Source organism: Penicillium manginii, assembly GCF_028828005.1.
Source record: "Penicillium manginii strain IBT 31320 chromosome Unknown utg000002l:1.0-5564898.0:1.0-5567710.0, whole genome shotgun sequence".
In the NCBI taxonomy this organism is placed as follows: Eukaryota; Fungi; Ascomycota; class Eurotiomycetes; order Eurotiales; family Aspergillaceae; genus Penicillium; species Penicillium manginii.
The window spans coordinates 2,292,851-2,316,389 of record NW_026643103.1 but is presented as its reverse complement, the minus strand read 5'-3'; the positions used below and the strand labels follow the sequence as shown (position 1 = coordinate 2,316,389).

The 23,539-nt window shown below is 50.3% G+C and overlaps 10 protein-coding genes across 10 annotated transcripts; 4 read left to right on the top strand and 6 right to left on the bottom strand.

Moving 5' to 3' along the window:
• Positions 1-354: 354 nt before the first annotated feature.
• N7533_002131 (DUF2417 domain-containing alpha/beta hydrolase) lies at positions 355-2,008 on the top strand (the record flags this gene model as incomplete). The annotated part of the gene is made up of 2 exons (XM_057098781.1): positions 355-528; positions 581-2,008. The coding sequence occupies 2 exons, from the start codon at positions 355-357 to the stop codon at positions 2,006-2,008; spliced, it is 1,602 nt and encodes a 533-aa protein (XP_056963917.1).
• Positions 2,009-2,710: 702 nt separating this feature from the next.
• npl4 (nuclear protein localization protein 4) lies at positions 2,711-4,919 on the bottom strand (the record flags this gene model as incomplete). The annotated part of the gene is made up of 4 exons (XM_057098780.1): positions 2,711-2,995; positions 3,075-4,539; positions 4,599-4,729; positions 4,821-4,919. 4 exons carry the CDS (start codon positions 4,917-4,919, stop codon positions 2,711-2,713), a joined length of 1,980 nt encoding a protein of 659 aa, XP_056963916.1.
• A 588-nt stretch (positions 4,920-5,507) lies between these two features.
• On the bottom strand, positions 5,508-6,431 carry pst2 (putative NADH-quinone oxidoreductase Pst2; the record flags this gene model as incomplete). The annotated part of the gene is given in 4 exon segments (XM_057098779.1): positions 5,508-5,670; positions 5,686-6,180; positions 6,251-6,336; positions 6,405-6,431. 4 exon segments carry the CDS (start codon positions 6,429-6,431, stop codon positions 5,508-5,510), a joined length of 771 nt encoding a protein of 256 aa, XP_056963915.1.
• A 1,013-nt stretch (positions 6,432-7,444) lies between these two features.
• yth1 (cleavage polyadenylation factor RNA-binding subunit YTH1) lies at positions 7,445-8,209 on the bottom strand (the record flags this gene model as incomplete). Its single annotated transcript, XM_057098778.1, has 1 exon — positions 7,445-8,209. One exon carries the CDS (start codon positions 8,207-8,209, stop codon positions 7,445-7,447), a length of 765 nt encoding a protein of 254 aa, XP_056963914.1.
• Positions 8,210-8,764: 555 nt separating this feature from the next.
• On the bottom strand, positions 8,765-9,821 carry N7533_002127 (ketoreductase sphI; the record flags this gene model as incomplete). The annotated part of the gene is made up of 2 exons (XM_057098777.1): positions 8,765-9,348; positions 9,407-9,821. The coding sequence occupies 2 exons, from the start codon at positions 9,819-9,821 to the stop codon at positions 8,765-8,767; spliced, it is 999 nt and encodes a 332-aa protein (XP_056963913.1).
• A 2,395-nt stretch (positions 9,822-12,216) lies between these two features.
• On the top strand, positions 12,217-13,550 carry N7533_002126 (glycoside hydrolase family 18 protein; the record flags this gene model as incomplete). Its single annotated transcript, XM_057098776.1, has 4 exons — positions 12,217-12,401; positions 12,475-12,499; positions 12,574-12,808; positions 12,904-13,550. The coding sequence occupies 4 exons, from the start codon at positions 12,217-12,219 to the stop codon at positions 13,548-13,550; spliced, it is 1,092 nt and encodes a 363-aa protein (XP_056963912.1).
• Positions 13,551-14,070: 520 nt separating this feature from the next.
• N7533_002125 (putative acyl-CoA dehydrogenase) lies at positions 14,071-16,104 on the top strand (the record flags this gene model as incomplete). Its single annotated transcript, XM_057098775.1, has 3 exons — positions 14,071-14,179; positions 14,238-14,517; positions 14,583-16,104. The coding sequence occupies 3 exons, from the start codon at positions 14,071-14,073 to the stop codon at positions 16,102-16,104; spliced, it is 1,911 nt and encodes a 636-aa protein (XP_056963911.1).
• Positions 16,105-16,370: 266 nt separating this feature from the next.
• On the bottom strand, positions 16,371-18,528 carry N7533_002124 (uncharacterized protein; the record flags this gene model as incomplete). Its single annotated transcript, XM_057098774.1, has 5 exons — positions 16,371-16,939; positions 17,003-17,961; positions 18,018-18,080; positions 18,145-18,361; positions 18,420-18,528. 5 exons carry the CDS (start codon positions 18,526-18,528, stop codon positions 16,371-16,373), a joined length of 1,917 nt encoding a protein of 638 aa, XP_056963910.1.
• Positions 18,529-18,915: 387 nt separating this feature from the next.
• N7533_002123 (uncharacterized protein) lies at positions 18,916-21,083 on the top strand (the record flags this gene model as incomplete). Its single annotated transcript, XM_057098773.1, has 3 exons — positions 18,916-19,491; positions 19,554-20,581; positions 20,645-21,083. The coding sequence occupies 3 exons, from the start codon at positions 18,916-18,918 to the stop codon at positions 21,081-21,083; spliced, it is 2,043 nt and encodes a 680-aa protein (XP_056963909.1).
• A 303-nt stretch (positions 21,084-21,386) lies between these two features.
• N7533_002122 (transcription factor domain-containing protein) lies at positions 21,387-23,344 on the bottom strand (the record flags this gene model as incomplete). The annotated part of the gene is made up of 3 exons (XM_057098772.1): positions 21,387-22,364; positions 22,427-23,219; positions 23,280-23,344. Coding segments are annotated over 3 exons (1,836 nt in total), but the record flags the coding sequence as incomplete, so codon positions are not given.
• Positions 23,345-23,539: the final 195 nt, after the last annotated feature.

Sequence of the window (23,539 nt, the reverse complement as noted above, 5' to 3'; positions counted from 1 at the left end):
TCGAGATCTTGCGCCTAGAGAATAAGTTAACGGACAAAAAGGGGTTAGTCCAAGATATCCTGAAATCTTCACTTCCACCGTCTTCCCTGACACAAGAATTACCTAGATATTCGATAATTTAAATCCAGTAGGTCTGGTATAGTTAGTGTTACCATGGAGCTGGTACCCCGGTTCCGGGGTCAAGTGCATGACGTCATATCTTATCGCGCCGATCATCGTTCGTTCCTAGTTCGTTCGGTTCCATGAATTTGTACATTTGGCAAGGATGGCTGGCTTCTTTTCTCTCTTTCTTTCTTTCTACTAGCGTTTCCTCCTCTTATATTCCTCAAGTCATATCGCAGTCTATCAGCGAGAATGGTCTCCCTATGGGGCGCGAAAAGAGGCGAACCTGATCGACAACAGTCGCAGGACCACGATGACAATGACGATGATGAACAAATCCGAGCTCGCCACCAGGAACCTACCGAACAGACGCGCCTACTCCCACGGGAGGACAGTCATAATTACCTGAGTCCAGATGATCCCGCGGTATGTATTGCTCTGCAGAAACGGTAGGAAGAGAAAAAGCTAAGATTCCCAGGTCTCCCCCTACAACTTATGGAGCGTGCGCGCCCTGCGAGCCCTATCCCTCATCGCCCTTGGTATCAGCTTTGTCTGGTGGACTTTCCTCTTGGTGTCAATATTCGTTACTCCGCCGCTGATACACACCCGCGGATCGGGTTTCTTCGCATTCTCCTACACAACTCTCGCCGTTGGATACCTCGTGCTTGGTCTGCTGTTCTTTACGGTGCCTTCTAAGCAGAAGACCATCTGGGGTCTTGTCCTTTCCCTCCTCCTCTTGGTCAACATGATCATTATCGTTTCCGTTCCACATATCCGTCGGGAAGAAGGCGGCGTGGGAATCGCTTCCGTTGTCTGGGCCACGGTGATCTCTTTATATCAAGTCGTGCAGAACAGAACTGTTACGTGGGGCAAGCGCGAGGAAGAAGAACGTTTGACCGGGCGCGAAGAAACTCGACGATCGCTGCGTGAATGGCTCGCCGTGCTATGCGAAATGATCTTCTTGATCGTTATGGGTCTTGTTGTCGTCCTCTTCACCGCTACCCTAATTCTGCGTGCCCGCGATGCATCACTGGTGCCCCAGGGACAGCTCTATAGCGTCTACGGGGGTACATATAATGTTCATCTCAACTGTGTTGGTAATCGTACAGTTGAAGATCCGGACCAGCCCACCATATTACTCGAGGGTGGTGGCGGTCCTGTCGAGCATAGCCTCCAACCATTTATCGATGACGCGTACCAAAGCGGCATCATCAGTCGATATTGCTACTGGGATCGGCCAGGACTGGGATGGTCAGAGAATGCACCATCTCCCCATTCCGCAGGAATGTCGGTAGATGTTCTGTCCGAAGCACTGGCTCTGGCCGATGAAACCGGGCCCTGGGTCGTTGTTTCTGCTGGAGTCGGCAGTCTCTACTCTCGTCTATTTTCCAGCCGGCATTTGCTCGAGGTGAGCGGTATTTTCCTGATCGACCCTTTGCACGAAGCATATCTCGATTCGATCGGTCGACCGGGCCGGGGATTTATGCTTTGGCTTCGTGGTGTCGTCTCGCCCTTGGGACTTGATCGTCTTGCGGGCGCTATTATTCGCGGTCGGACCAGAGAAGATAGAGTCATTGGAAGATCTGCTTATCAAACAGGCAAGTTTATCAAGGCAAAGCTGCAGGAGAATCTAGTTGCTGTTACCATGACTGCGGCTGAGGTTCAATCTGCTCGTCATATTCAGATGGGAGAGACTCCGCTGGTTGTTGTCAGTTCTGGTGAGAAGGTGAAAAGGGATCCTGTTTGGGCTGAGCGTCAGGAGGATCTTTCTCACATTACCAATAAGCTTGTCTCTTGGGATGTGGTTCATGACGCACCCCATGAGGTGTGGACCAGTGGTCAAGGCCGGCAAGTATTGGAGAAGCGCTTGAGAGAAATTGTCGAAGCTAGTCGGGCACACAAATGATCCCTTTCGTCTGCTCCGTCCTTGTTTTCTATTTGACGAGTTTAATGATTCCATTTATGATTCATGGAGTTCAGGGTTGATCTGACATACGAAGCACGCGATCAAAGCATGCCTTGATCTTCAAATACCATCTACTTTTTTACAATTAATTTGATCTTGTTGGATATTCGGTGACTTTCTGCACCAACACATAATTTCCATCGAACTGCTACATGATTGCTTTCGGGATCTACACACTTTTCATTATCGGAATTTTTCAATCCATTTTGATCACACTGTCGTGCTTGCTGTTTGAAGTAGTCATCGTCTCACTAGTATTGAAATAATTGAACCTCATCTTTATGCCTTAAAAAAAATTCATGTACCCGCTTTCATCCATAATGATGGTTTGGCCACGCCATGCCAAACCAGAAAAGCAAATCGCAACTCTTCATCAAACCCCCAATGACAATGCTAGAAAGAGAAAGTCCGCCTGCCCATCACGTCTCCCATGATGCATAACACCACAGCCCATTGACTCCCAACGCTATCGAAGGTCCATTCCATGCCGAGCTGGACTAGAGTAAGGATTATGCGAACGGGATTTGTATCGAATAGTTCCCAATGGTAGGTGGCGGGATTCGGCGGAGGATATCGAAAGGAAAAAAGAAATGGGCGTGTATGCACAAGATCAACCGAGCGACGGACGGGATGAAAAGCCAATCAATCTAGACTAGCTCCCTTAAACCTCTTAGCAAGCTGATCACTGTCGGACTTGGGAGACATAGAGCGGGAAAGAAGGGGAGCGGGGGAGGGATACCGCCGCTTCCCACTAGGGGAATCCGAACGAAAAGATTCGACCGCAGTGGGCCAGGGGCGCTTAGGGGGCCGCTCACCACTCTCCTGAAGGATCGTCATCAATGTTGCCCAGCCAGACGTATTCAACAGCTGCATTCCATCGGCCGCGGCGTGTGTTCTTGCGACTCGGCAAAGAAGGGCCTCCTCGTCCTGTTATTGTGTTATGTTAATTGGGATACTGACTTCAAGAGAATCGCCGGGAAGAGAATGTTGCAAGAGCTCGACTAACCTTGCTAAAAGTCGAAAGTCCGTGCAAGAAACAGAGGAGGTGGAAGTCGGAAACGCCCTCGATGGCCTTGTTGGGGTCGCTCGGCGACATGAGCTTCTGGGCGATGTGACGTAGTTCCTGGCTCTCGCCGATGGCCTCGCGGTTTTCGATGGGGAAACGACTATTGGTGAAAAGGGGTGATGACTCGGTGGGGAAACCGTGTGTAAGTGTGACCAGCAGGAAATCGACGGGGAAGCTTGGTTTGGCATTTTCTTGTACGCTTGCGCCATATTCGTTGATGCGGCGGTAAAATACCTCTGGAATGTACCGTGTCTTGCTACCTTCATCGTCGTCGTCTTCTGATTGCACCAGCATAACGGAGGGCTCTGCGGATGGTTCGGTGATATTGGCTCGAGTCATCTCCACTGCCGACACTGTGGCTTGGTATGAGCTCACGGCAATGGCGCCTGTGTCGTCGCCGCTGAGCACACATGTGACGAAGTCAGAACCGAATCGTCCTGTGCGGCTCCATTTGGTGGCCTTGGGGTTCTGGGCCTGTAAGCGCGAGGCGAACGCAATCTCCAGCGAAGATAGGTAGTAGGAATCTATGTGTCGCTTGCAAACCACGGAACCATCCCCTTGACCTGCATCGAGGAGATCAGTGAAGATCACTCCGACTTTCTGTAGACCACAGAGACGAGCGACTTCATCTACCTCTTTTTCATTCTGCCATTCATGCAGAGTAACACCATCCACCTCTCCGACCTGCGGAGGTTCGTAGATTGCCTGGACGACAGCCTTGACGCCCAGGGGAACTTCGGTGTACTCCTCATAAGTTCCGTAAAGGAATCCCAGACGTTGAGCGCCGGATTTTCGCCAGAAGTCCAAGAGCGAGTTGATCAAGTCGGGAGAGGAGAATTCGACGTGGTCAACCATACGGTATTCTTGGGGTTGCAGACTAATTGCGCTCGGCTGACACTTGGTGCAAATTCCCTCGGGCCATTGTGGGTGTCCAGACGGGCAGTCACTCCGTACGCGGTAAAAAGGCTCACTGAGTGGTGGCATGAAAGAGCTCCCGGCCTCGGGTTTGTTGGTAGCGGCATTGATCTTTCGCAAGTAGGAGTGGAATGAAAGGTGCTTGATCTTCTTTTCGGCCATATAATTCTTGTCGTAAGGTTCCAACGGCATGCAATAGTCGCACATGCCGCGAGGTCCATGCCTGCACATCTTCTGGTCTTGGTTGCGCTTAATCTTGCCATCTTTCTTATCCAGCAGATCATCTAGCGGCGACTGTTTAACCACATCCCACGGGTTCTTGATATTTGTTGTAGGAGAAGTTGGTTGTGGGCGAATTGGGATGGTCTCTTCTTTGGGGGCAGCGGAGCCATTTAATCGACGTTCGCCGGTAGGAGGTGTGATGCCGTTAGACGGGCCATTCTGGTGGGCAGTACGCTCTTGATACCCAATGAAGAGCTTGTCTCCATGTCTTGTTCATACTGGTCAGTCACGCCCGATAGGATTACAATCCCCACTCGCTGTACATACTTCAGGCCAACTTGACTGATCGCGACCCCCTTCAGAGCCTCGAGCTCTCGTTCCTCTCCGCCGGTGCCTATCGGCTTGTTCGACAGAGTGATGGAAGTCGGTTCGGTATTTGACGGCAAATGTTCGACAATCTACATGGAATCTCGTATGAGCCTTCAGATCCCAGGATTTGGGGTCTTCTTGAAACAGCGCAGCTCAGAGATCAGTCATTTTTGTCTTTACCTTTTCTTGGAGCGAAGGAAATGAGTCCTCCGGGTTGACGGTGAATCGAAACTGGCCGTTCCGACTCTCAAAGCGTAGGAGAATTGGTCGCGACGCCATGGCGGGCGCTATCAGAGACAATAAGCCGAGATAAACGTAGTGGGATGATTATTTGAAGGTGTTAAGTCGATGATCACCAACAAAGCATGGCGCGAAGAAAAGAGAGCGGAGATGTGGTGAAGCTGGCGGCGTCGGAGCTTCCTACGAGGCACGTCACAGGCGGGCGGTATTGTCAGACGGTAAGGCGGTGACAATCCGCCCAAGCGGAATAAAACACTCCAAGTGTGTTTGATTGGTAATGTTATTACCATTCACAGTACCTTATAGAACCTAGTCGAAGGGAGTAACTAGATAAGTAATATCCATGGTCTTTATTTGTTTTCAAATTCAAGTATAGTAGAAGATCACAATCAAAAAAGAATCATGTGCTCAGCAAGGTATTTGGTTTACGATAGAATTTGTGACTTTATTAGACGAGGAATTTGTATTCTGCATCTATTAAGATTTCATTTAAGTAGGTCCTCTAGGAGGACAATCAGGAACCCATCATATCAATCATGAAATATCGAAACGCCGCGAGAACGCCGCAGGAATCCGCAAGGAAAAGAAACAGGTTAAAGGAAAGCCGAGCCAAGCCGAATACCCCCATCACTGGATGGTACACTTCTTAGGCAAACCACACGGTCCTTCGCTGTCCTTCTCCTTCTTGGATTTCTGGCCAGTCTCCTGTTGCTGAGCGGGCTCCTGCGACTTCTGTGTCGGAGCAGCTGCGCCAGCTGCAGGAGCCGAGTCCTCGGGCTTCGACTCGGAACTACCATGCAGTCACTGGTGGTTGACCTTGGCGACGGTCTCGTAGAAGGCCTTGCCCTGAGCCTCAGCGATCTCGAGCTCGAGAGCGCTGGGCTGGCGGGAACCATCGGCACCAGCGAAGGTACCGGCACCCCAGGGGCTACCACCGTGAACCTCGCTGAGGTTGGACAGCTGGGCGAAGGTGGTCTTGTAGCCCAGAGGGACGTAGAGGAAGCCGTGGTGAGTAAGGGTGCTCATGGCAGCAAGGGCAGTGGACTCCTGGCCACCACCGGGGGTACCGGTCGAGATGAAGAGACCGGCATACTTGCCCCAGTAGCCACCGGTAGCCCAGATACCTCCGGACTTGTCCCAGAAGGTCTTCCACTGGGCGGGGAAGTTACCGTAGCGAGTGGGGATACCGAAGAGGACGGCATCGTACTGCAGGAGGGTATCGGGCTCCGCAATGGGGTAGCTAGACTTGGCCGGGGCGTGCATCTTGGTCAGGACCTCATCAGAGAGAGTCTCAGCAATCCTGCAAGGGGGAGGGGTAGAAGGTCAATGGCTGGGTCATTGTGAATGTACATCAGTGAGGGGAAGCATACTGGTAGATGTCGACTTGGCCGCCAGCGGACTCAATGCCCTTCTTCTCGGCCTCGGCCAGCTTGACGATGTGGCCATAGAGGGAGTACTGTAGAGAAGGCAAGTTAGTTACCTTTAATGAGGAGCTTTGAGAAGAAGCAGTGGGATGAGACATACAAAGACGATAGCAACCTTGGGAGCCATGATGAATAGAGTTGAAGAATGGAGGGGATAAGGATTAGAAAAAAAAGACCAAATGCTACAGTGGGGAGGGGGGAATTAAATAGGAAACCCCGAAGAGAACAGGGAAACCCAACCTCCCACTGGTACACGCCATCTTCACGCCAGAAACGATTAGTTATGGCTTGCAAAGCTTCACCAAAGCAGCATCAGTAATCGATGACAGAGGTCAATTCATCTTATGATTGGCTATTCGGATATGCTGGTCTCCACCCGGATTTACACGGACTCGTAACGCTAGTGAAGACAGCTTTGTCGAGTCTGACCGATCTCTGACAAATGGGACCCTGATTGCCAAGCCAGTGATGCGCCTACAATCAACAGTGCGTTTTTTTAGTCTGGAATCAGCGAGATGAGAGGAGGCAGAGTGAGAGAGGGATGCTCATCTCTCGCAATTAGTTGCCCCAATATCGTGCGCAGAAAGACCATGATGTCATGACTCCCATGGCATGGAACATGACTCGAGCTGGACGATTCAACCATTCGAACCGAGAGATGAATACCGCGCCAGTCCCGTCTAGATCTGATCTCATTCAACAATCTGGCGATTACGGAGTACCAAATTGTGGCATGCAGGGACCGACCAATTGACTTCGGCGGGGCAAGTCTGGCTGCTTACTGTGGACAATAATTGTGTACTAAACACTCTCTACCTTAGTGTTGCTCCAATTTTAGAAGTCGTCCGGACCACCGCTTAAATTAGGATAGAAGCTGCGTGTGTGTTGGTAAAGAGGTACTCCATTAATTGTATGTAGATCCTCGTAAATAAATCATATGGGTATCTCGAGGTCCATCAAATCGTAATCGATGGACTGACAGAAACAGAATAACATAAAAGTCAAAACACACCAACCCAGAAAAGAAAGAAAAGTTGGAAGGAAAAAAAGAAAAATCATCCCCGCTTGTGAGCCAAAATAGGAAACACCTCTGGCACCGTTCCAAAATGCATGACCGCAGAAAAATGTGGCTTCACCGACTTATCCCCTTCCTCGACCACGATACCGGCCCCGCATGAACCCCCCACCACGACCTCGTTCACTCCTCCATTCACGCTCCCGCTCCTTCTCGCGCTCTTGCTCCTCCCGAATCAACGCCCGCTCGTGTTCCAGTTCCTCCTCCGTTTTCTCCGTCTTCATCGTCGGTCGCGGGAGGTTCTCCGTCCACCGCGGATGCGCGTTGGCGCACGCCTTGCCTTCTGGGCAGAACCCAGCTAGGTAGAACATGCAGAGTCGGCGCCGGACGTGTCGCTTCGCGCAAAGGGGGCCCAGCTCGCAGAAACCCCGGTCGTAGTGCTCACACGGTGGGAGGCGCGCCTCCTCGCGCACATGCTGGTAGAGACAGTCGTCGCCGTTGGGGCAGTATCCAGATCGCGAGAAGGATTGACACTCCGGCATGCGTCGAAGGTTATACTCGTGCAGGTACTCGCACTTCACGCCCTTCTTGCATAGCCCCTTCAGGAAATGTTTGCAGACGAGGGACCCGTGTGTGGTGGATGGTGCTAGCCCGGAGGCAGTCGTTGTAGAGGTTGTCACTCGTGAGGGAGTAGGGTGTCGGTCTGGACAGGCTGGTCCGAGGGGGCAATGGCCTTCACCGTAGGCCTTGCAAACGGGGACATCGCTAGCGAGACCGAAGCCAAAGCTCTTGCGGAGGAAGGGGGAGAAGGTGAATTCGTTGTAGCTTGGGTCGCGTGTTGGCTCGGCTGATAGAATCTGCGCCGCTGTACTTTGAACGTCTGCTGCCATGATGTGATGTGATCGTAACTCTAACTCGGAGGAGTTGTAGAGCTGGAGGTGTTTGCGGGGATTCAAGGATGTCGTGTCTCGGATTCCCGGATGTTGCAGGATGGTTTTGGACCTGTTATATTGGTGGTTCTGGGAAATACAGCCCCTTGGGATCTCTCCAGGAGAAAGTGGTAAAGCAAGGCGTGCAGCGACGGTGAATGGAAAGAAGATGATGGAGCCACGCGATTTCAAGTTTCTCAAGAGCTGGGCAACTTGCCCGAACTCCAGAATTGCGGTGTTTGTTCGGTTTGCACCCGCCTCGGTCAGCGCCTCGAAAGGCGACAACTAGAAACTTCTACTAGTATCCGGGGAAAATATTATTAATTCTTTGGGTAGTTCTTATAGGTCTGGAAATTTGACCTTGGGTCTACTTAATTCGCTGGGAGCTACGTAATTTTCGATTTCCACGGTTGTTCTGAAGTCAAATTTGTATTACGATTCCGCAACCATCTACCTAGGTATGCAAATACTATATAGCGATTTCAAGTTTATCACACTTCCCGAGTCAAGTTCTACCTAATTCGAGTTTTCACTGAATCCAAGTTGCTGATCCAACAAGTCATGAACAATCTCCTCAAAAGAACGCCATTTAATATCCAATTCTTTCTCTGCTTTGCTGGTGTCCATCGCCATAGACTCTCCTTCCAGATCGACAGTGATCTTCGCTCCTAGGTTGGGATAGTCACGAAGCACAATCTGGGCGATTTCCTTCCAACTTGTTTTGTTTCCTGAAAGAAGATACTTTGAGCCATTTGCAACACTGGGACTCAAGGCTTTGATGTGGGCGTCTGCAACATCTTGGATATGTACACCAGTCACCATCGGGGTAGCCACGCCTCCCATGATGCCCTGCCATAGCCCAGCGTTCGATCCCTTTTCGACATCTTTGGCGGAAGTCTGGACAAGATTGTGTCCGAGGACAAAGGATGGATGAAGAGACACCAGGGAATAATGGGGCTTTGAGTTTCTCCAGAATTCCCACGTAGCGTTGTTGGCCAGTAACTTGGACGCATGGTAGAGTTTGAATGCTGTTCCAGCTGGATCGGCGGGATTGTTGAAGTCCGCAGTCTCATCGACGCTGAGATCCCAATCGTTGTCCTCTGAATAAGTGTTAGATTGATTTCCCCTCGAGCAGTTCTATACAGTGGGAATGCTGACCTTTGGTGATGCCACCATCAGGGACGCCGGCCAGAGGCATCAGAGAAGCCATGGATGCTGTGACGACCACCTTCTTGATGCTCGGTACCTTTGCCGCTTCGTGGAGAATAGCTGTTGTACCTTTGACTGCGGGAGCAAAGTAGGTATCCTTGTTCGTGCCGTGAGGCAGTGGGGAGGCTAGATGGAAAACATAGTCCGCTCCATCAAGCTTCCCACTGAAGGCGCTTTCGTCGCTGAGATCCGCGACCGTGACATATTCAATATGCTCCTTGTAATCGGAAAATAGTGTTTCAAGTTCTGTGGACGGTTTTCGCAAACAAATGCGTAGTCGATACCCCGCCTTGAGCGCGGTCAAAGCAGTGGCGCTCCCGATGAAGCCCGTGGCACCAGTGATGAAAATGAGTTCTCCTGACATGATGATTTGCTGTATTTTTGGATTGTTGGATTGTTGGATAAAATTAGTGGACTGAGTGCAGACTTTACAGCCTTTAAGTAAGTATTTCTCTAGGAGCTCCTATCACTGTATTACAAATTGCGGTGGGGAGTGATGAATATAGCTTTATTTGGTAGCCACAAAAATATTACCTCGGGCTCGAACATTCTTTTCTCTGTTCATAAAGAACCCGATAATGATCAGTTCGTTTTTTTTGATTAGTATGATATGCGTGTAGGAAAGATGAAATGATCCAGCCGGTTGGACTGCTTTTGGTTTTGGGATTACGCTATCATTCCGACCCGGTGAATACCAAGCATATTAAGAGCCACAGCAACCACAAAATTGTCAGCATAGAACTTAGATCGATTTGTCTATTTCTCCGCTGAGAAAATAGCAGATCAGGTATGGATTTTATTCGACTGAGGATGCCCATGGCCCGATCATTTCAACAATAAAAAGATATTTGTTGCGTCTGGTCGTAAGTTTGGATCACTCGTTAATCAGGTGGACTGATATCTGTAGGAGACCCGATACCTCACAGCTACCAAGTACTCGGAAGTCCTCCCAGGTCCAAACTAGGCTTATGGATCTACGGTGGCATATTCTGCCATTGTAGTGGTTTGGAAAAGTTTTCTTCGCGCCAATCATCTCAACCTGCACGCTTTAACCATCTACCAATATGGACTCCCGCATAATTCAGTACATGGACGATTACCATGGTAGGATAGACTTGTCATGTAACCTGAACCAAACAGGTATGGATATGGACCAAAGAACAAAAGTATGGCCACTTGTTCAAAGTTGCGTGTCTATTCCAATTGATCTCCAAATTTGCCGCAGTCACCATCTAAAATCATGTTGGCTGCTTCTTCCATGGCTCGTCTCGAGGACAAACAAAATCCCCAGCCCATGCTTGCCGTTCAAGGCATGGATTGCCACTGTGGAAGTATGGACTTCTTCGCTGGGGGGCAAAGGGGCCATTGGAAAGTCAACCGAAATGTGCCACCACCGTCGGGCCCGGTGAAATTTAGCTGCATGCACGTTGATGGAGCTTGTTATGATCCTAGTAACTCAGCTGCTCGTGAAACTAGGCAGAGGAATAAGGATAGGCAGCTGTGCCCCATTGTTGCCGTCTCTATCATACTCATGAAAGGGGGCGGGGTGGCCACGGCGCCCGGTAGAAAGCGTTGTGATTAGTATGGTCGGAATATCATTCGCTGTCATGTTTTCAGAATTTGCATCGTTCGCATCCCCACCCTCAGCAAAAGAACAAAGGGGGTTGGAAGCTCCAGACGCCGGGCATTTGAAGGCGATGTGATTACTACAGTATCGACCTTATTCGTCCATCTGATCAGAAGACGTGGAGCAAGGAGAAAGGAATAGGGGGGTCACTCGACCGAGTGACCCCTCTACGCACCGCCTCACTCTGAATAATACATAGCGCGGGCCAATCCAGCAGTCGCGCCGAGCGGACTGAGCGTGGAATAAGCAAACAAAACCGGGGCAGCGTGGCGTTCGGAGGCCTAGCCCGAGACTATCCATCTCCAGGAAACGCAGCCTTGATCGGCGCACTTTGCTGGACACAGCTCTTTTTGACGCAGTATCCGCGGCTGGAAGGAGATTCACACGTTTGCGGGAAGGGTTGCCTGCGTGTCGATCGGTTCTGATCCGCGCGAATCCCCAAAGACAAGGGGCTCAGCTGCATGCGCTAAATACATGCATACATGCAGCGGGCGAATTGGCGGCCGCCCAATGGCGCTGACGAGTGGGTTTTGCGCTGGATTGGCACCCCACGTCATATGGGGAAGAGAGGGCGGTGCCCGATGTTCTGGGCTCTCAGGGCCTCTCTTCCCCCAGATTTTCAGGTCAATGTGCGGTTTGGCCGCAAGGTGAGACGGGTACTTGGGTAGCTCTTTGGTAATGGAAAGTACTAGGATCGGCAATGGCGGCGATTGGTCCTGGGAAGAGTGGCAGATGAGAGAAATAGAGTGTGCGCGTGAGTAAGAGTAAGAGGGGGGGCCCGGCAGAGAATGCCCCGCTATGGCCATGATCAAGCTATTCCTAGATTAATTGAGCGCTGGTTCCGATCAGATCACAGATCAAATCAGATCTGAAATGAATAAATGCCGAGAAATCCCATGTAAAACTTGAAAATGCACACAATATCCTCTCCCCCGCAAATAAAAAAGTTGCCACACGTGACGCCTTCCTGAACGGGCAACTGCAAGTGTTTTGGGGGGGATTGTTTTTCTTTTCTTTTCTTTTCTGAATTTCTTTCTCTTTTTTTCACTTCAATTCTTCTCTTCCTCTTGATTCTTACCCCCATCAAATTACGGCATTCGTCTCCAGGTCATTTCCTGTCAACCTCTCTGGAATGTTCTCTGCAGCCAGCAACATCTTTCGCCGGCGGCCTGTTGACCCCGCGCCCGACGCCGCCTCATACCAGGTGCCGCTGTACACAAACGCCGCCTACTACCCCAACTGGCGCATCTATCGCAAGCAGCCTCCTTCGTCGCTACGATTGGGGTTTGTATCTCATGTGTTCTATGCGTTTGCTTGGTAGTCTAATCTTCCCCCAATCCGATCCTATACTTCGATCCAGGGCGCTAACCTCGATCTGGAATCCTTGCAGGGTAAAAGAAGATGGCACAGTCTACGTAAGATTACCCACCTATTTCGTGCTGACTCCATATCTGATGATAAGAATTTCTTGGCTAACTCGGAGTTACAGTTGAGTGACGAATGGGCTGACACGCAGATGGCTGTCGATGGAGCCGAGGGCTGTCTCCGCGCCTTTGTCCAATTAAAACAACAGTATTCGCAGATGCGCGTTATTCTTTCTGTCGGCGGTGGTGGAAAAGGAAGTGAGCACTTTGCTGCTACTGCTCACAGTCGGACCAAGTTGGAAACATTTGTCCGCAGTGCTCGGCAACTGGTTGATCAATATGGCTTGGACGGCATCGATGGTAAGTCTTGACTCCATTCCATTAACATACCTCTTCCTTGTCTTCTCGGAAAATATGGCGCTGCAAGCACCTCAAATGCTAACCTGTAACTAAAGTGGACTGGGAACATCCTGCGAATTCGAAGGAAGGTAAAGATTACGTTCGTCTGCTTTCCAAATTGCGAGAAGCGTTACCAGCTCCACGATATGTTCTAGCCACCGCGCTTCCAGCCAGCCAGTGGTTCTTGCGCCATATCGACCTGGGTGCTGCGCAGAAACATTTGGATATGATCAACCTCATGACTTATGATTTTTGCGGACCTTGGGAGTCGGAAGCAAACCACCAGGCTCAACTTCACGGCTCACCTATTTCCGGATATTCATCGGTGGACTACGTACTCATGCAGGGCGTTCCCTCCCGTAAGATTATCCTCGGAGTTCCAGTCTACGGGCGTTCGTTCCTTGGATGTACCGGACCAGGCCAGCGCTATGCTGGCCACGGTGGAGAGGACGGCGTCTTCGATTATAGTGATCTTCCTCGCCCGGGAACAGAAGAAATATATGATGAAAGAGCTGGGGCCGCATACTGTGTTGGTGGTGATGGCGGATTTGTCACGTATGACACCCCCGCGACAGTGCAGCAAAAGGCAGGGTTTGTGACTTCGTCGAAGCTGGGTGGACTTTTCTACTGGCACATCACCTCTGATTCGCGGGGACCGCGCAGTCTGCTGGAGACTGGATATAATACCATGCATGAAATGTGAATGGGTCGGGGGCTTGATGATCAAAACAAAACATGACAGAAGTATGGGTTGAAAAGTGAATGACTGGGCGTATTATCACCGCGGGCTGCTGCTGCTTTTTCTCTTCTTCTTCATTTACATGGGAGGCTTTCTGCTCATTAATGTGTACGTATAATCGCTGGCGTAAGGGGTGGCCGCAGCTTGGATGCTGCTCTGATCTACCATGATGCATAATCTTGATTGCTGCATAAATTAGTTCGGCGATATTACGGCGATTTTTAGTTTGTCAGGATCTCCAAGATCTTCATGGCCGAGTGGCTGTTACTGTTGATGTTGTGGATCAGTTCACTCTTCCCAGCGCCGTCGCAGCCGAACGCCGAGGCACATTTGAACCCCAGAATGTGCCAACCTCCTTCAAGTCCAAGTTTCCCCTCCTTTCTACCCCGGATTTTCCCTTTTAATTCATCATTCTAAATATCTTGTCCGCCCAGAATCTTCAAATCCAGGACAATAAACCTTTATACCACTTACTTCCCTCACGATGCCCTCCCCTCCTCAGCCCGCGACGGCGGAGAGCGGGTCCATCACTCAACCGGCCGCGTTGGATAACACCTACACGTCCGATATCAGTCTTCAGCGGTCGTTGCAATGTAGGTTTTGGTTTTGTTTAGATTCTGAAAAGAAGTTCCGTATCCTGACTTGTGCTAGGGTATCTTCCATCGAGCACACTACGATCTACCGAGTCTCACTTCACCCAACTCGGTGCCGAAGCTGTCTCTGACCAGGTGCGTGAGTGGACTGCCGATGCCGAACGCAACCAGCCCTACGTCAAAAGTCACAACGTCTGGGGTAAACGATACGACTATGACCGACTTGTGACAACTGAGGGCTGGAAGCAGCTGGGCCATTGGGGCGCTCGCAATAAAATAGTGTCCGCCGGTTACAATCCCGCCTTTGGACTTGAGAGACGTACCGTACAATATGCGCTGTAAGAATGATAATACCCCAGAGGAAGACGGAGAATTCTTCGCATATTAACTGATTATTCTTTAGGAACTATCTATATGCCCCCTCGTCGGGTCTTTATTCCTGCCCGATCAGTATGACCGACGGTGCTGCTTTTATTCTTGCACCTAGACTGAAAGAATTGCCCGCAAACCACCCATTTCACACGGTATTCAAAGGGCTCACCTCGGAAACAAATGACCATTGGACATCAGGTCAGTGGATGACCGAACGAGCTGGAGGAAGCGATGTTCAGAATACCGAGACCTGGGCGACGCATTCGCCACTCGCAACGTCTGCGGGCGTGGATGCATTGGGAGAGGGAGAATACCTGATCAATGGATTCAAGTTCTTCTCCTCCGCCACTGATGCCAATGTCGCACTTCTCTTGGCCAAGACCCCATCAGGAAAACTGAGTACATTCCTCGCCCCGCTGCGCCGAACAGTGATCGGAGAGGATGGCGTTTCTCGTCAGGTGTCAAACGGCGTGAGAATCCATCGACTGAAGAATAAGCTTGGCACGAAAGAGCTGCCAACCGCCGAGCTAGAGTTGAAGGATATGAGGGCCCATCTTGTCGGCGAAGTCGATCAGGGTATCATCACCATCGCACCTCTTCTCAACGTGACTCGCATTCACACATTCGTCGGCTCTCTATCCGGCTGGCGCCGCGCGCTAAGCATCACGAAAAGCTTCGCAAAGGCCCGATCGACCGTTGGAGAGCCTCTGTGGCTAATCCCTATGCATCTGCGACTCCTGGCTGACTTGGAAGTCAAGCACCGCGGTGGTATGAACCTCGCCTTTTTCACCGTTGCTGTGATGGGTCTGGTGGAAAATAAGGTCTCTCGGCCTTCAGAGCTAGCACACTTACCCCGCCCAGGTAAAGAAGCAAATGTCGTATTTCGCACCCTAACCGCCACGGCAAAGGCTGTCGTGAGCAAGATGTCCGTTCTGGGCATCCAGGAATGCCAGGAAGCTATGGGTGGTGTGGGTTATATGGACGAGGCAGACGAGCCCGAGTTCAATATCTCGCGCATTCTCCGAAATACCGCAGTCAACTCGATCTGGGAAGGAACTACAAATGTCCTAGCGAGTGAAATGGTCCGCTTCCTCATCAAGGGAAACAATCTAGAGATATTCGCTGCTTGGCTTGATCGAATCTTGGGGTCGATTCGTGCAGAGAGCATCCGGCCTACTTTGATCAGTGCGTGGTCAGCGCTGCAGAAAAGGTTTTCTCCGAAGAGCCGTTCGCCTGCGGCTGTTCTGGCTGATGCACGACGCTACATGTTCACTCTTGCTTGGATTATGTGCGGTGCACTCCTGGCTCTAGATGCGGAGCGCGATAATGATACCGTCACTACGGAAATTGCCCGACGCTGGGTTTTGGACGCAGAAGGTGGTGTTGGGGACAATGTTTTCCATGACATTGTCACGGTCCAGGACGGTCGTAGCAGCGATTTGGATGGCGAGAAGCATCTCCAGTGGGACTGCAGAATTGCATGGGGTGTTGAATTACCGGCTCAACGGGCTTCGGGTCATCGCTCTTTGCAGACTGCCAGCTCGAAATTGTAAGCCTTGGGCCTCAGCCAGAGCATTTGTATACAGGAAAATGTATATGGCAACTTGCTAGTGAAAAAATTGATATGAAATCAAATTGTGTTAGTACGTACTAGATACCAGTTTACATTCGACTTAAAGCAGTACTAGTAGTAGTGTGATATCATGATATTAGTATGACTTTACCAATATTAGTACGACTAGTAGTGCTAGCAATAACTAGGTAGACTTGATAATATGACTTCCGAGGTTTAATACTAGTACAATTAGTATGTGGCTCATTAAATCTTGGCTGCCCGGTATCCCAAAGAAGCATCCGACGGGAGATCCACGTTCCAAACTATACGGCAATCCAGCTCAGTACGCGCACGGCCGGTTGGCTTTTCATCTTGAGCCGTAGCCGATCTTTGGAAGATGAGTTCGGTGAAAGCAAATTCCCCCGGCACTCCCTCGCCTTCCAATACCCACCTCCTGGCAACCTCGAGAGCAACCCTATCATTGTCTCGCTGGGAATCCAGAGAGAGAAGAGTTCCACACACCAACCAAGAAAGTGTAAAAATAATTTGACGGGCGACCCCTAGGACATGAGACAGTGCGCGCTCGTCGCGACCAGATTCCAGGCGATCTTTGAGTTGACGCCATACATTTTGCAAGGTGGCTCGGTAGGCACTGTTGGATACCTGACCGATGGCATTGTTGATCCATTCATCGAAGAGGTCTAGGTTCTGTCCCTTGGTCAGATGGCGCACTGTTTCGCTGGCGAGAACATTGGTAGTGCCCTCCCAGACGCTATTGCTCGCGGTGTCTCGCCATAGGCGGCTCACGTTGAATTCAGGTTCATCGGGCTCGTCTTTGAAGATTGAATATTAGTATCTCATCATCCCAAGAGAAAGGAGGGAGTGATCAGTCTTACCGATGTAGCCCACGCCCCCCATTGCTTCCTGGCACTCCTGGAAAGCCAGTGTAGCCGACTTGCATATAACAGCCTTAGACGTCGAAGTAAATGCGCGCAAAACGACATTCGCAGTCCTGGAATTATTTGCAAGAACCGAAAATACCTCAGGCGCATTCTCTGGGAATCCATTGTCCACATAACCCAACAGCGAGGAAGTGAAAAAGGCAAGCTGCATCCAACCACGGTGCTTGACTTCGAGTTGCGCCAACACATTCAAGTGCATGGGGAAGGTCCAGAGCGACTGGTCAATCGTGGTCCGAGATTTGGCAAAGGCCTTTGCGATATCCATAGCACGACGAAGACACGATAACGCCGTGATGAAGTTGTGGGTGCGAGTGACGTTCAACAATAACGCAATTGTCGCGATACCGCGATCTTTGGGACCTATAAGGTGTGCCCGTACGTCGCGAAGCTCGACCTCTGCTGTTGGCAGTTCTTTCGTGCCCATTTTGGTTTTGAGACGATGGATGCGAATACCGTTGGATATCTTTTTTGTTTTTCCGGTAGCTGGATCCCTGGCGGATTTAGTAGTCGGTGCCACGAATAGTGAGAGCTCTCCTGACTCAGTCTTTGCTAGTAGCAATACCGTGTCGCAGTCGGTTGCGCTGCAGAAGAATTTGAAGCCTGAAAGTAGATAGTCGCCTTCTTCCATGTTGCCGAAGCGACCGGTCTTGGAAGACAATGGCGAGTACGTGGCAACAGTCTCGCTGTTGCGAACATCACTGCCTCCTGGTCGCTCGGTCATCCATTGTGCAGAGATCCAGTTATTTTCCCGAGCAATAAGACGAGCATAAAGCTCATGAAATGGGTGGTCAGTTGGGAGTCCAGGGAGTTGGCTTCGGACTAAACGCGCAGCGCCTGATGTCATTGAGACTGGACAGGAGTAGGCAGCGGATGAAGCGGAGAACAAATAGTTGCTAATTGATATCATCAGGATACATCATCAGAGAGGCAGAAAGGGGTACGGTCTTACAACGCGTGCTGAACGGTTCGACGGTATGAACCAAACGTATCCTCATAGCCAAGTCCCACCACACTGTTCATCGCGATAATAAGTATGCTTGCTGTATAAATATCATTTACTCGTCGTTCAGACCTACCCATGCTTAATGCCCCATTTTCCCAGTTCCTTCCAGCCCTTACCGGTAACCAGGCCTTCTGCTTCATACCGAGAGCCCCATACATTGTAGGACTTGACATATGGTGGCTGGGATTCTGCATTTCCGATCAGAGCATTGGTTTCGTCCGAAATTGCAACGGAGCCGAAGGATTTCAGTTCTGGGGCGATCCGTGCGAGAACCTCTTTGGAGAGATGCCCTACGAAGAAACTGTTAGCTACTTGTATGAAAAGGACGCACGCAACAGCTGATCGTACATTGAAGTATGCGCTGGAAGACTCGATCGTTCGTTCCTGGGTTTTCTAAAGCAGGAGGCGAGAGGATGAAACCCCCATCTACCGTAGAGTGTGACAGTGGCTTTCCCATATCGAGTTACAAAAAAAGCAAAAGCCCTTAGGTGGTATTGCTCATATTTCCTTTCGCATTCTTGTCTTATACCCTTCTCCGGCCTGATATGCGGGGTCCGATCTTCACTAACGCTTTGTCTGCCGACGATACATCTAGTTTGCCGAGCAAACGCACCGATTCCCACCGACGATCACCGAGAAATACCGGACATATTGCTAGTGGATGGCTACTGAAGCTATTATCCGACCTAGCGACTCGCAAAATGCGGGGAATCCCATACTGCCCGGTGCCGTTTTCCGGTGATGCATACTATTAATGCAGAGAGTGGTTTCCACTCAACAATTTTACCATTCCCAAATCTCTTGATTTTAAAACCAATCATTACTTAAAATCACGTCAGCAACAATGGCCAATTCTGCGCCCGAGGGCGATGTCTCGAAGCCTCGCCCCATCTGGACGCCTTCCGTGCCGCAAGACGAGATCCCTATGAATATCTACCGCGCACATATCAATCGGAAATTCCATCAGAATCTCCAATCTTCTCAAGAACTACACAAGTGGTCCGTGGAAAATCTACAGGAATTTTGGGTCGATCTGCATAAATACACTGGAATCATACCGTCTTTGCCCTCTCATATCACCACCGCATTCGATGCAAGGACGCCCATGGAGGACGTTCCTAAGTTTTTCCAAGGTGCACAGGTCAATTACGCCGAAAATGTACTTTCCGGTCGCGACTTGAAGAAAAGAGCCCTGATCGGAGTTCGCGAAGGTCAAGATCTGGACGGGGAGGTGTGGACATGGGCTCTTTTGCGAGAAAACGTACGCAAAGCGAGAAGTGCACTGCTTCAGCTTGGCGTTCGAGAGGGAGATCGAGTTGCAGCCATTATCTCCACTAGTGTTTGGTCGGTTGGGCTTTTTCTCGCTACGGCGAGTATTGGCGCCATTTGGACGAGTATTGCGCCGGATTTGGGAGAAGAGGTAAGAATAAGACACGATCATTTGTTCATGTGGTATTTGAGTTTCTGACCATAGCTCAACAGGGATGTTTATCGCGTCTGCAACAGGTTACGCCTAAAGTCCTTCTTGCGGATGGGGAGTCGACCTATAAAGGCAAAATGCGATCCAATGTTGACAAGATTCGCAATATCGTGCAAGCTTTGAAGATCAAACCTCGAGTATTCCTGATCCCAATTACTGGGATGCATGAGCTGGCGTTTCCCAGTCTTGATGAATTCCTTTCTGAATCAAGAACAGAGGATGGGCTGGAATTCAAGAGAGTTTCGTTCTCTCACCCACTCTACATTCTCTATACCAGTGGAACCACGGGGCAACCAAAGTGCTTGGTGCATAGCCACAGCGTGATACTACAGCACAAAAAGACCTCTGTGCTTCACAACTCTTTAACTGAAGACGATATTGTATTCCAGTATAGCAGTACTTCATGGGTGCTTTGGAATATCATGATCGGTCACCTATCGGTTGGACCAACTCTGATTCTTTACGACGGCTCGCCTTTATGGCCCAGTGCGAAGGGAATGGCGAGGATCGCTGAATACCACCGTGTCTCATATTGGGGATGTTCTCCTCGCTACCTACAGGAGCTCGAGATGACCAGATGCATTCCTAAGGACGAGTTTGATCTTTCATCGCTGAGAATGGTACAAACGGGTGGTTCTCATCTAGGCGCAGACCAATATCACTGGTTTTACAGGGCATTCCCTCCTCGTGTCCACCTCACTAGCGTGACAGGTGGCACAGACTTGGTCACCTCGTGGATTGGAACTGACCCAGCTGGGCCGTTGTATCCTGGTGAAATTCAGTTGCCTATGCTTGGTCAGGATGTGGATGTTGCAGATCCCATCACGGGCGAGTCGGTCAAGTCTACCGGCAAACACGGTGAATTTATCTGTCGTCAACCATTTCCATCCATGCCGGTATTTTTCTGGGGAGATACAAATGGGACAAAGTACAAGGAAACCTATTTCGACAAATTTGAAAATTGCTGGGCTCAACATGATTGGGCCAGCTACAACCCTTTGACGAAAGGGTGGCAAATTCATGGTCGGAGGTGAGCTTTACAAGAAACACTCTCTGACTCCAAGTATTGTTCTTTATTGACTGAAAATTTTAGTGACGGCGTGCTGAATCCACAGGGTATTCGATTCGGATCATCCGATATCTACTCAATTACAGAGTCTGCGCCATTTAACAAAGTTATTTCGGCCACGCTGTGTATTGGAAGACGTCGCCCGCATGATACCGATGAAGAGGTATTTCTCTTCATTGTCATGCAATCTGATCAGTCCTTCACCGGTCAGCTGGCTTTGGAGCTCAAGGATGCCATCCGCAAAGGGTTGAGTAGCAAGCACGTCCCTCGCTTCATCATCGGCGTCAAGGAAGTTCCAATGACTGTCAATGGAAAAAAGATAGAGACTTTGATTAAACAGGTCGTTTCGTCTGGAAATCTGCCAGCAACCATTAGTAGCACTGTGGCAAACCCTGACTGTTTGAATGATTTCAAACAGTATTATGAGCTCGAGACAACGAAAGAAAGGAGAGGGAAACTATAGATACTGTACGATGCCCATTTTCATAGAAATACTAGATAGTCAATGATAACTTGGAGCCTTGGAATTTATTGGGTCGTGTTGAGTTAGAGTTCAATACATGTATGGTGGGCATATGTATTCATCTCGGGCCTCTATCGTTTGGTTACTTGAACATCCGTAAATCAAATTTGGTTGACAATTTGAGTAATGTGCAGCATATCATGATAGCGAGACCGAATTATGGAGGGGATAGAAATTGAATACTAGTACCTAGTAGGTATTGATTGGGAGATGTTTGTATTGTTGTCGCTGATATCAAAGGCATTATATATTTAGCAGCCAAGATCCACTCCAATCAAAGCCTGAGCCTTCCCAACTGGTACCAAATGTCTCCATATTTGTATCGAGCGGAGGAAAATTGTAATTATCAACGGCTTCATCTGGCCGAGCATCAAATGGTTGTAGCGCATCGTCGGTTTCTTGTACTTCTGCCAACGTACAAGTGCGTTCTGCTCTTGCATTTGTTACTGGCTCGGATGTATGTCCTATCAAGCTCCACTGCTTGCAAAGCTTCATGTCAAAGCCTTCAAAGAATGAAGCTGTATCGACATCCAGAGCTGGTGGGGGCCCGTCGAGGGTACCCTGTTCCCGGACCTTTTCGGTCAATTTGTTCAGAGCTCGCAGTGGTCCGACGGCGGAAAGCCACCTCTCGGAAAGTTTTTGGAGAGATAGCTTCATGACGGTTAGCTCATGCTCTGCTGTGCTTTGTAGTTGGGTGTAACGGCAACATGACAGTAATGATAGCCCTGCGCAGAGTGGGTAAAATGCAAAGACGGGCCCCAAGTAGCGAAGCTCGTCGCGTAATAGGAACTCCTCATATATGCCGGCAATGAAGGAGGACGCCACCAACGAGGCGGCTGGGGGAACACTGTTTGGCGTGGGCGATCGATGGATGATGGTGAGGACGACAAAGTACATGACCAGCAGCTGCTGAACCTCGTGGTGGGAAGTAATGGCATCTTCCTGCACCGCGGCTGAGGAGTGCAATTTAGGGAACACCTGCTTTGCCCACCTGTAGACTGCATTTTCTAGGTCAACTCTTCGCTGTCGAGATATTTCACGCCGGAGGTAGCATTCTACTGTATCACCCAGGTGGCATGATATCGAACAATATGCGAGGAATAGCTGAGCCTGGAAGTTCCAAGCGGGGAAGTCGTTCGGTGACGGAGGGAGCACGTCGCTGTCTCGCAAGTTGATTGTTCTCGGTCGACCAACTCCGACTGAGATGACATTATCACGAATCTAGCCTCGTCAGTTTCTGCCTTGAAAGAAGTATCCACGGTCGATTGAGGAAAACCACATACAACTAATGACCACCATAATCGTCGGCGAAGACCGCGATCTTTCGCATTTGGCGGTGGCTCCTTATGCAATCCGATTTGGAATGCCATGGCCCCAGCGGTGCGGATCCAGAATCCACTGGTATCTGTCGAGACATCTTCCGGGCCCACGGGGTTATACCAATGTAGCAGGCAAGCCGCCACGATGGATATGAGCGAGTTATTGCCTCCGCCAAAGAAGAAGAGCAGCTTCGCACGTCTATAAAAGACCTCACTCGAGGCATAGTCCAAATGCGCCTTGGAAACCCGACTGCCAGCCAGAAAGATGGATTGTAGCAGAAGCATGGAAGGAGGCGTACCCTCGTCCAACCATTTCGGATCAATGACGGGGGTCCAAGGCAAGCAATACTTGTTGAAGCTGGCCATTAGTTCTCTTTGCACATATTCCGGTGGTAATTCGAAGGCACCCTGGTCACGCAGCATCTGTAAATCGGCGGCGGATGTCTTGGGGCTCGTCGTCTCATGACCAGGTTTCACCATGTTCTCATCAAACGGCACACTCCCGCCCAGGTACTCGCTCCGCCCGCGGTAGCTTTCCTCTTTTATGACGGGTTCACCATTGTTCACCGGAAGCGGCAATGGTTCACTGGGCAAGACATTGTCTTCGTAGGGACTGGCCGATGACAGACGCGCGCCTCTGTCGGCGGGCGCGTCGGCGGGAAGCTGTGAGCTGCGCCGACTCAATGGGTCTGCTGAATTCGCGTCGCGACTGGGCGACAGACTGTTGGTGAAGCGCTTGCGCTTACGTGTATATGGCCTGCGAGGATTAGAGGCTAATCCAGCATATCCTTGAGTCAAGCGGGTCCTGTCTTCTCACCTGCACTCCACCTCGGACTTTTTGCAGTTGGTGCAGGGATTGTGGGTCGCCAGGTCGCAGCGCACCTGGGAGGTTCAGTTCAATCCTGGCTGGTCAAGTTTCGTTGGATAGGGGACGCAGGAACCTTCACCGACCTTTCGCTTATGGCAAATGATGCACGCAGACGACATGTCGTCGACCCGGGGGTGGTTGGAGGGGAGAAAGTGTGGGGATTGAGCCGAGGCACTCGGGTTACTCTTGAACGCCAACCCCAACTATGA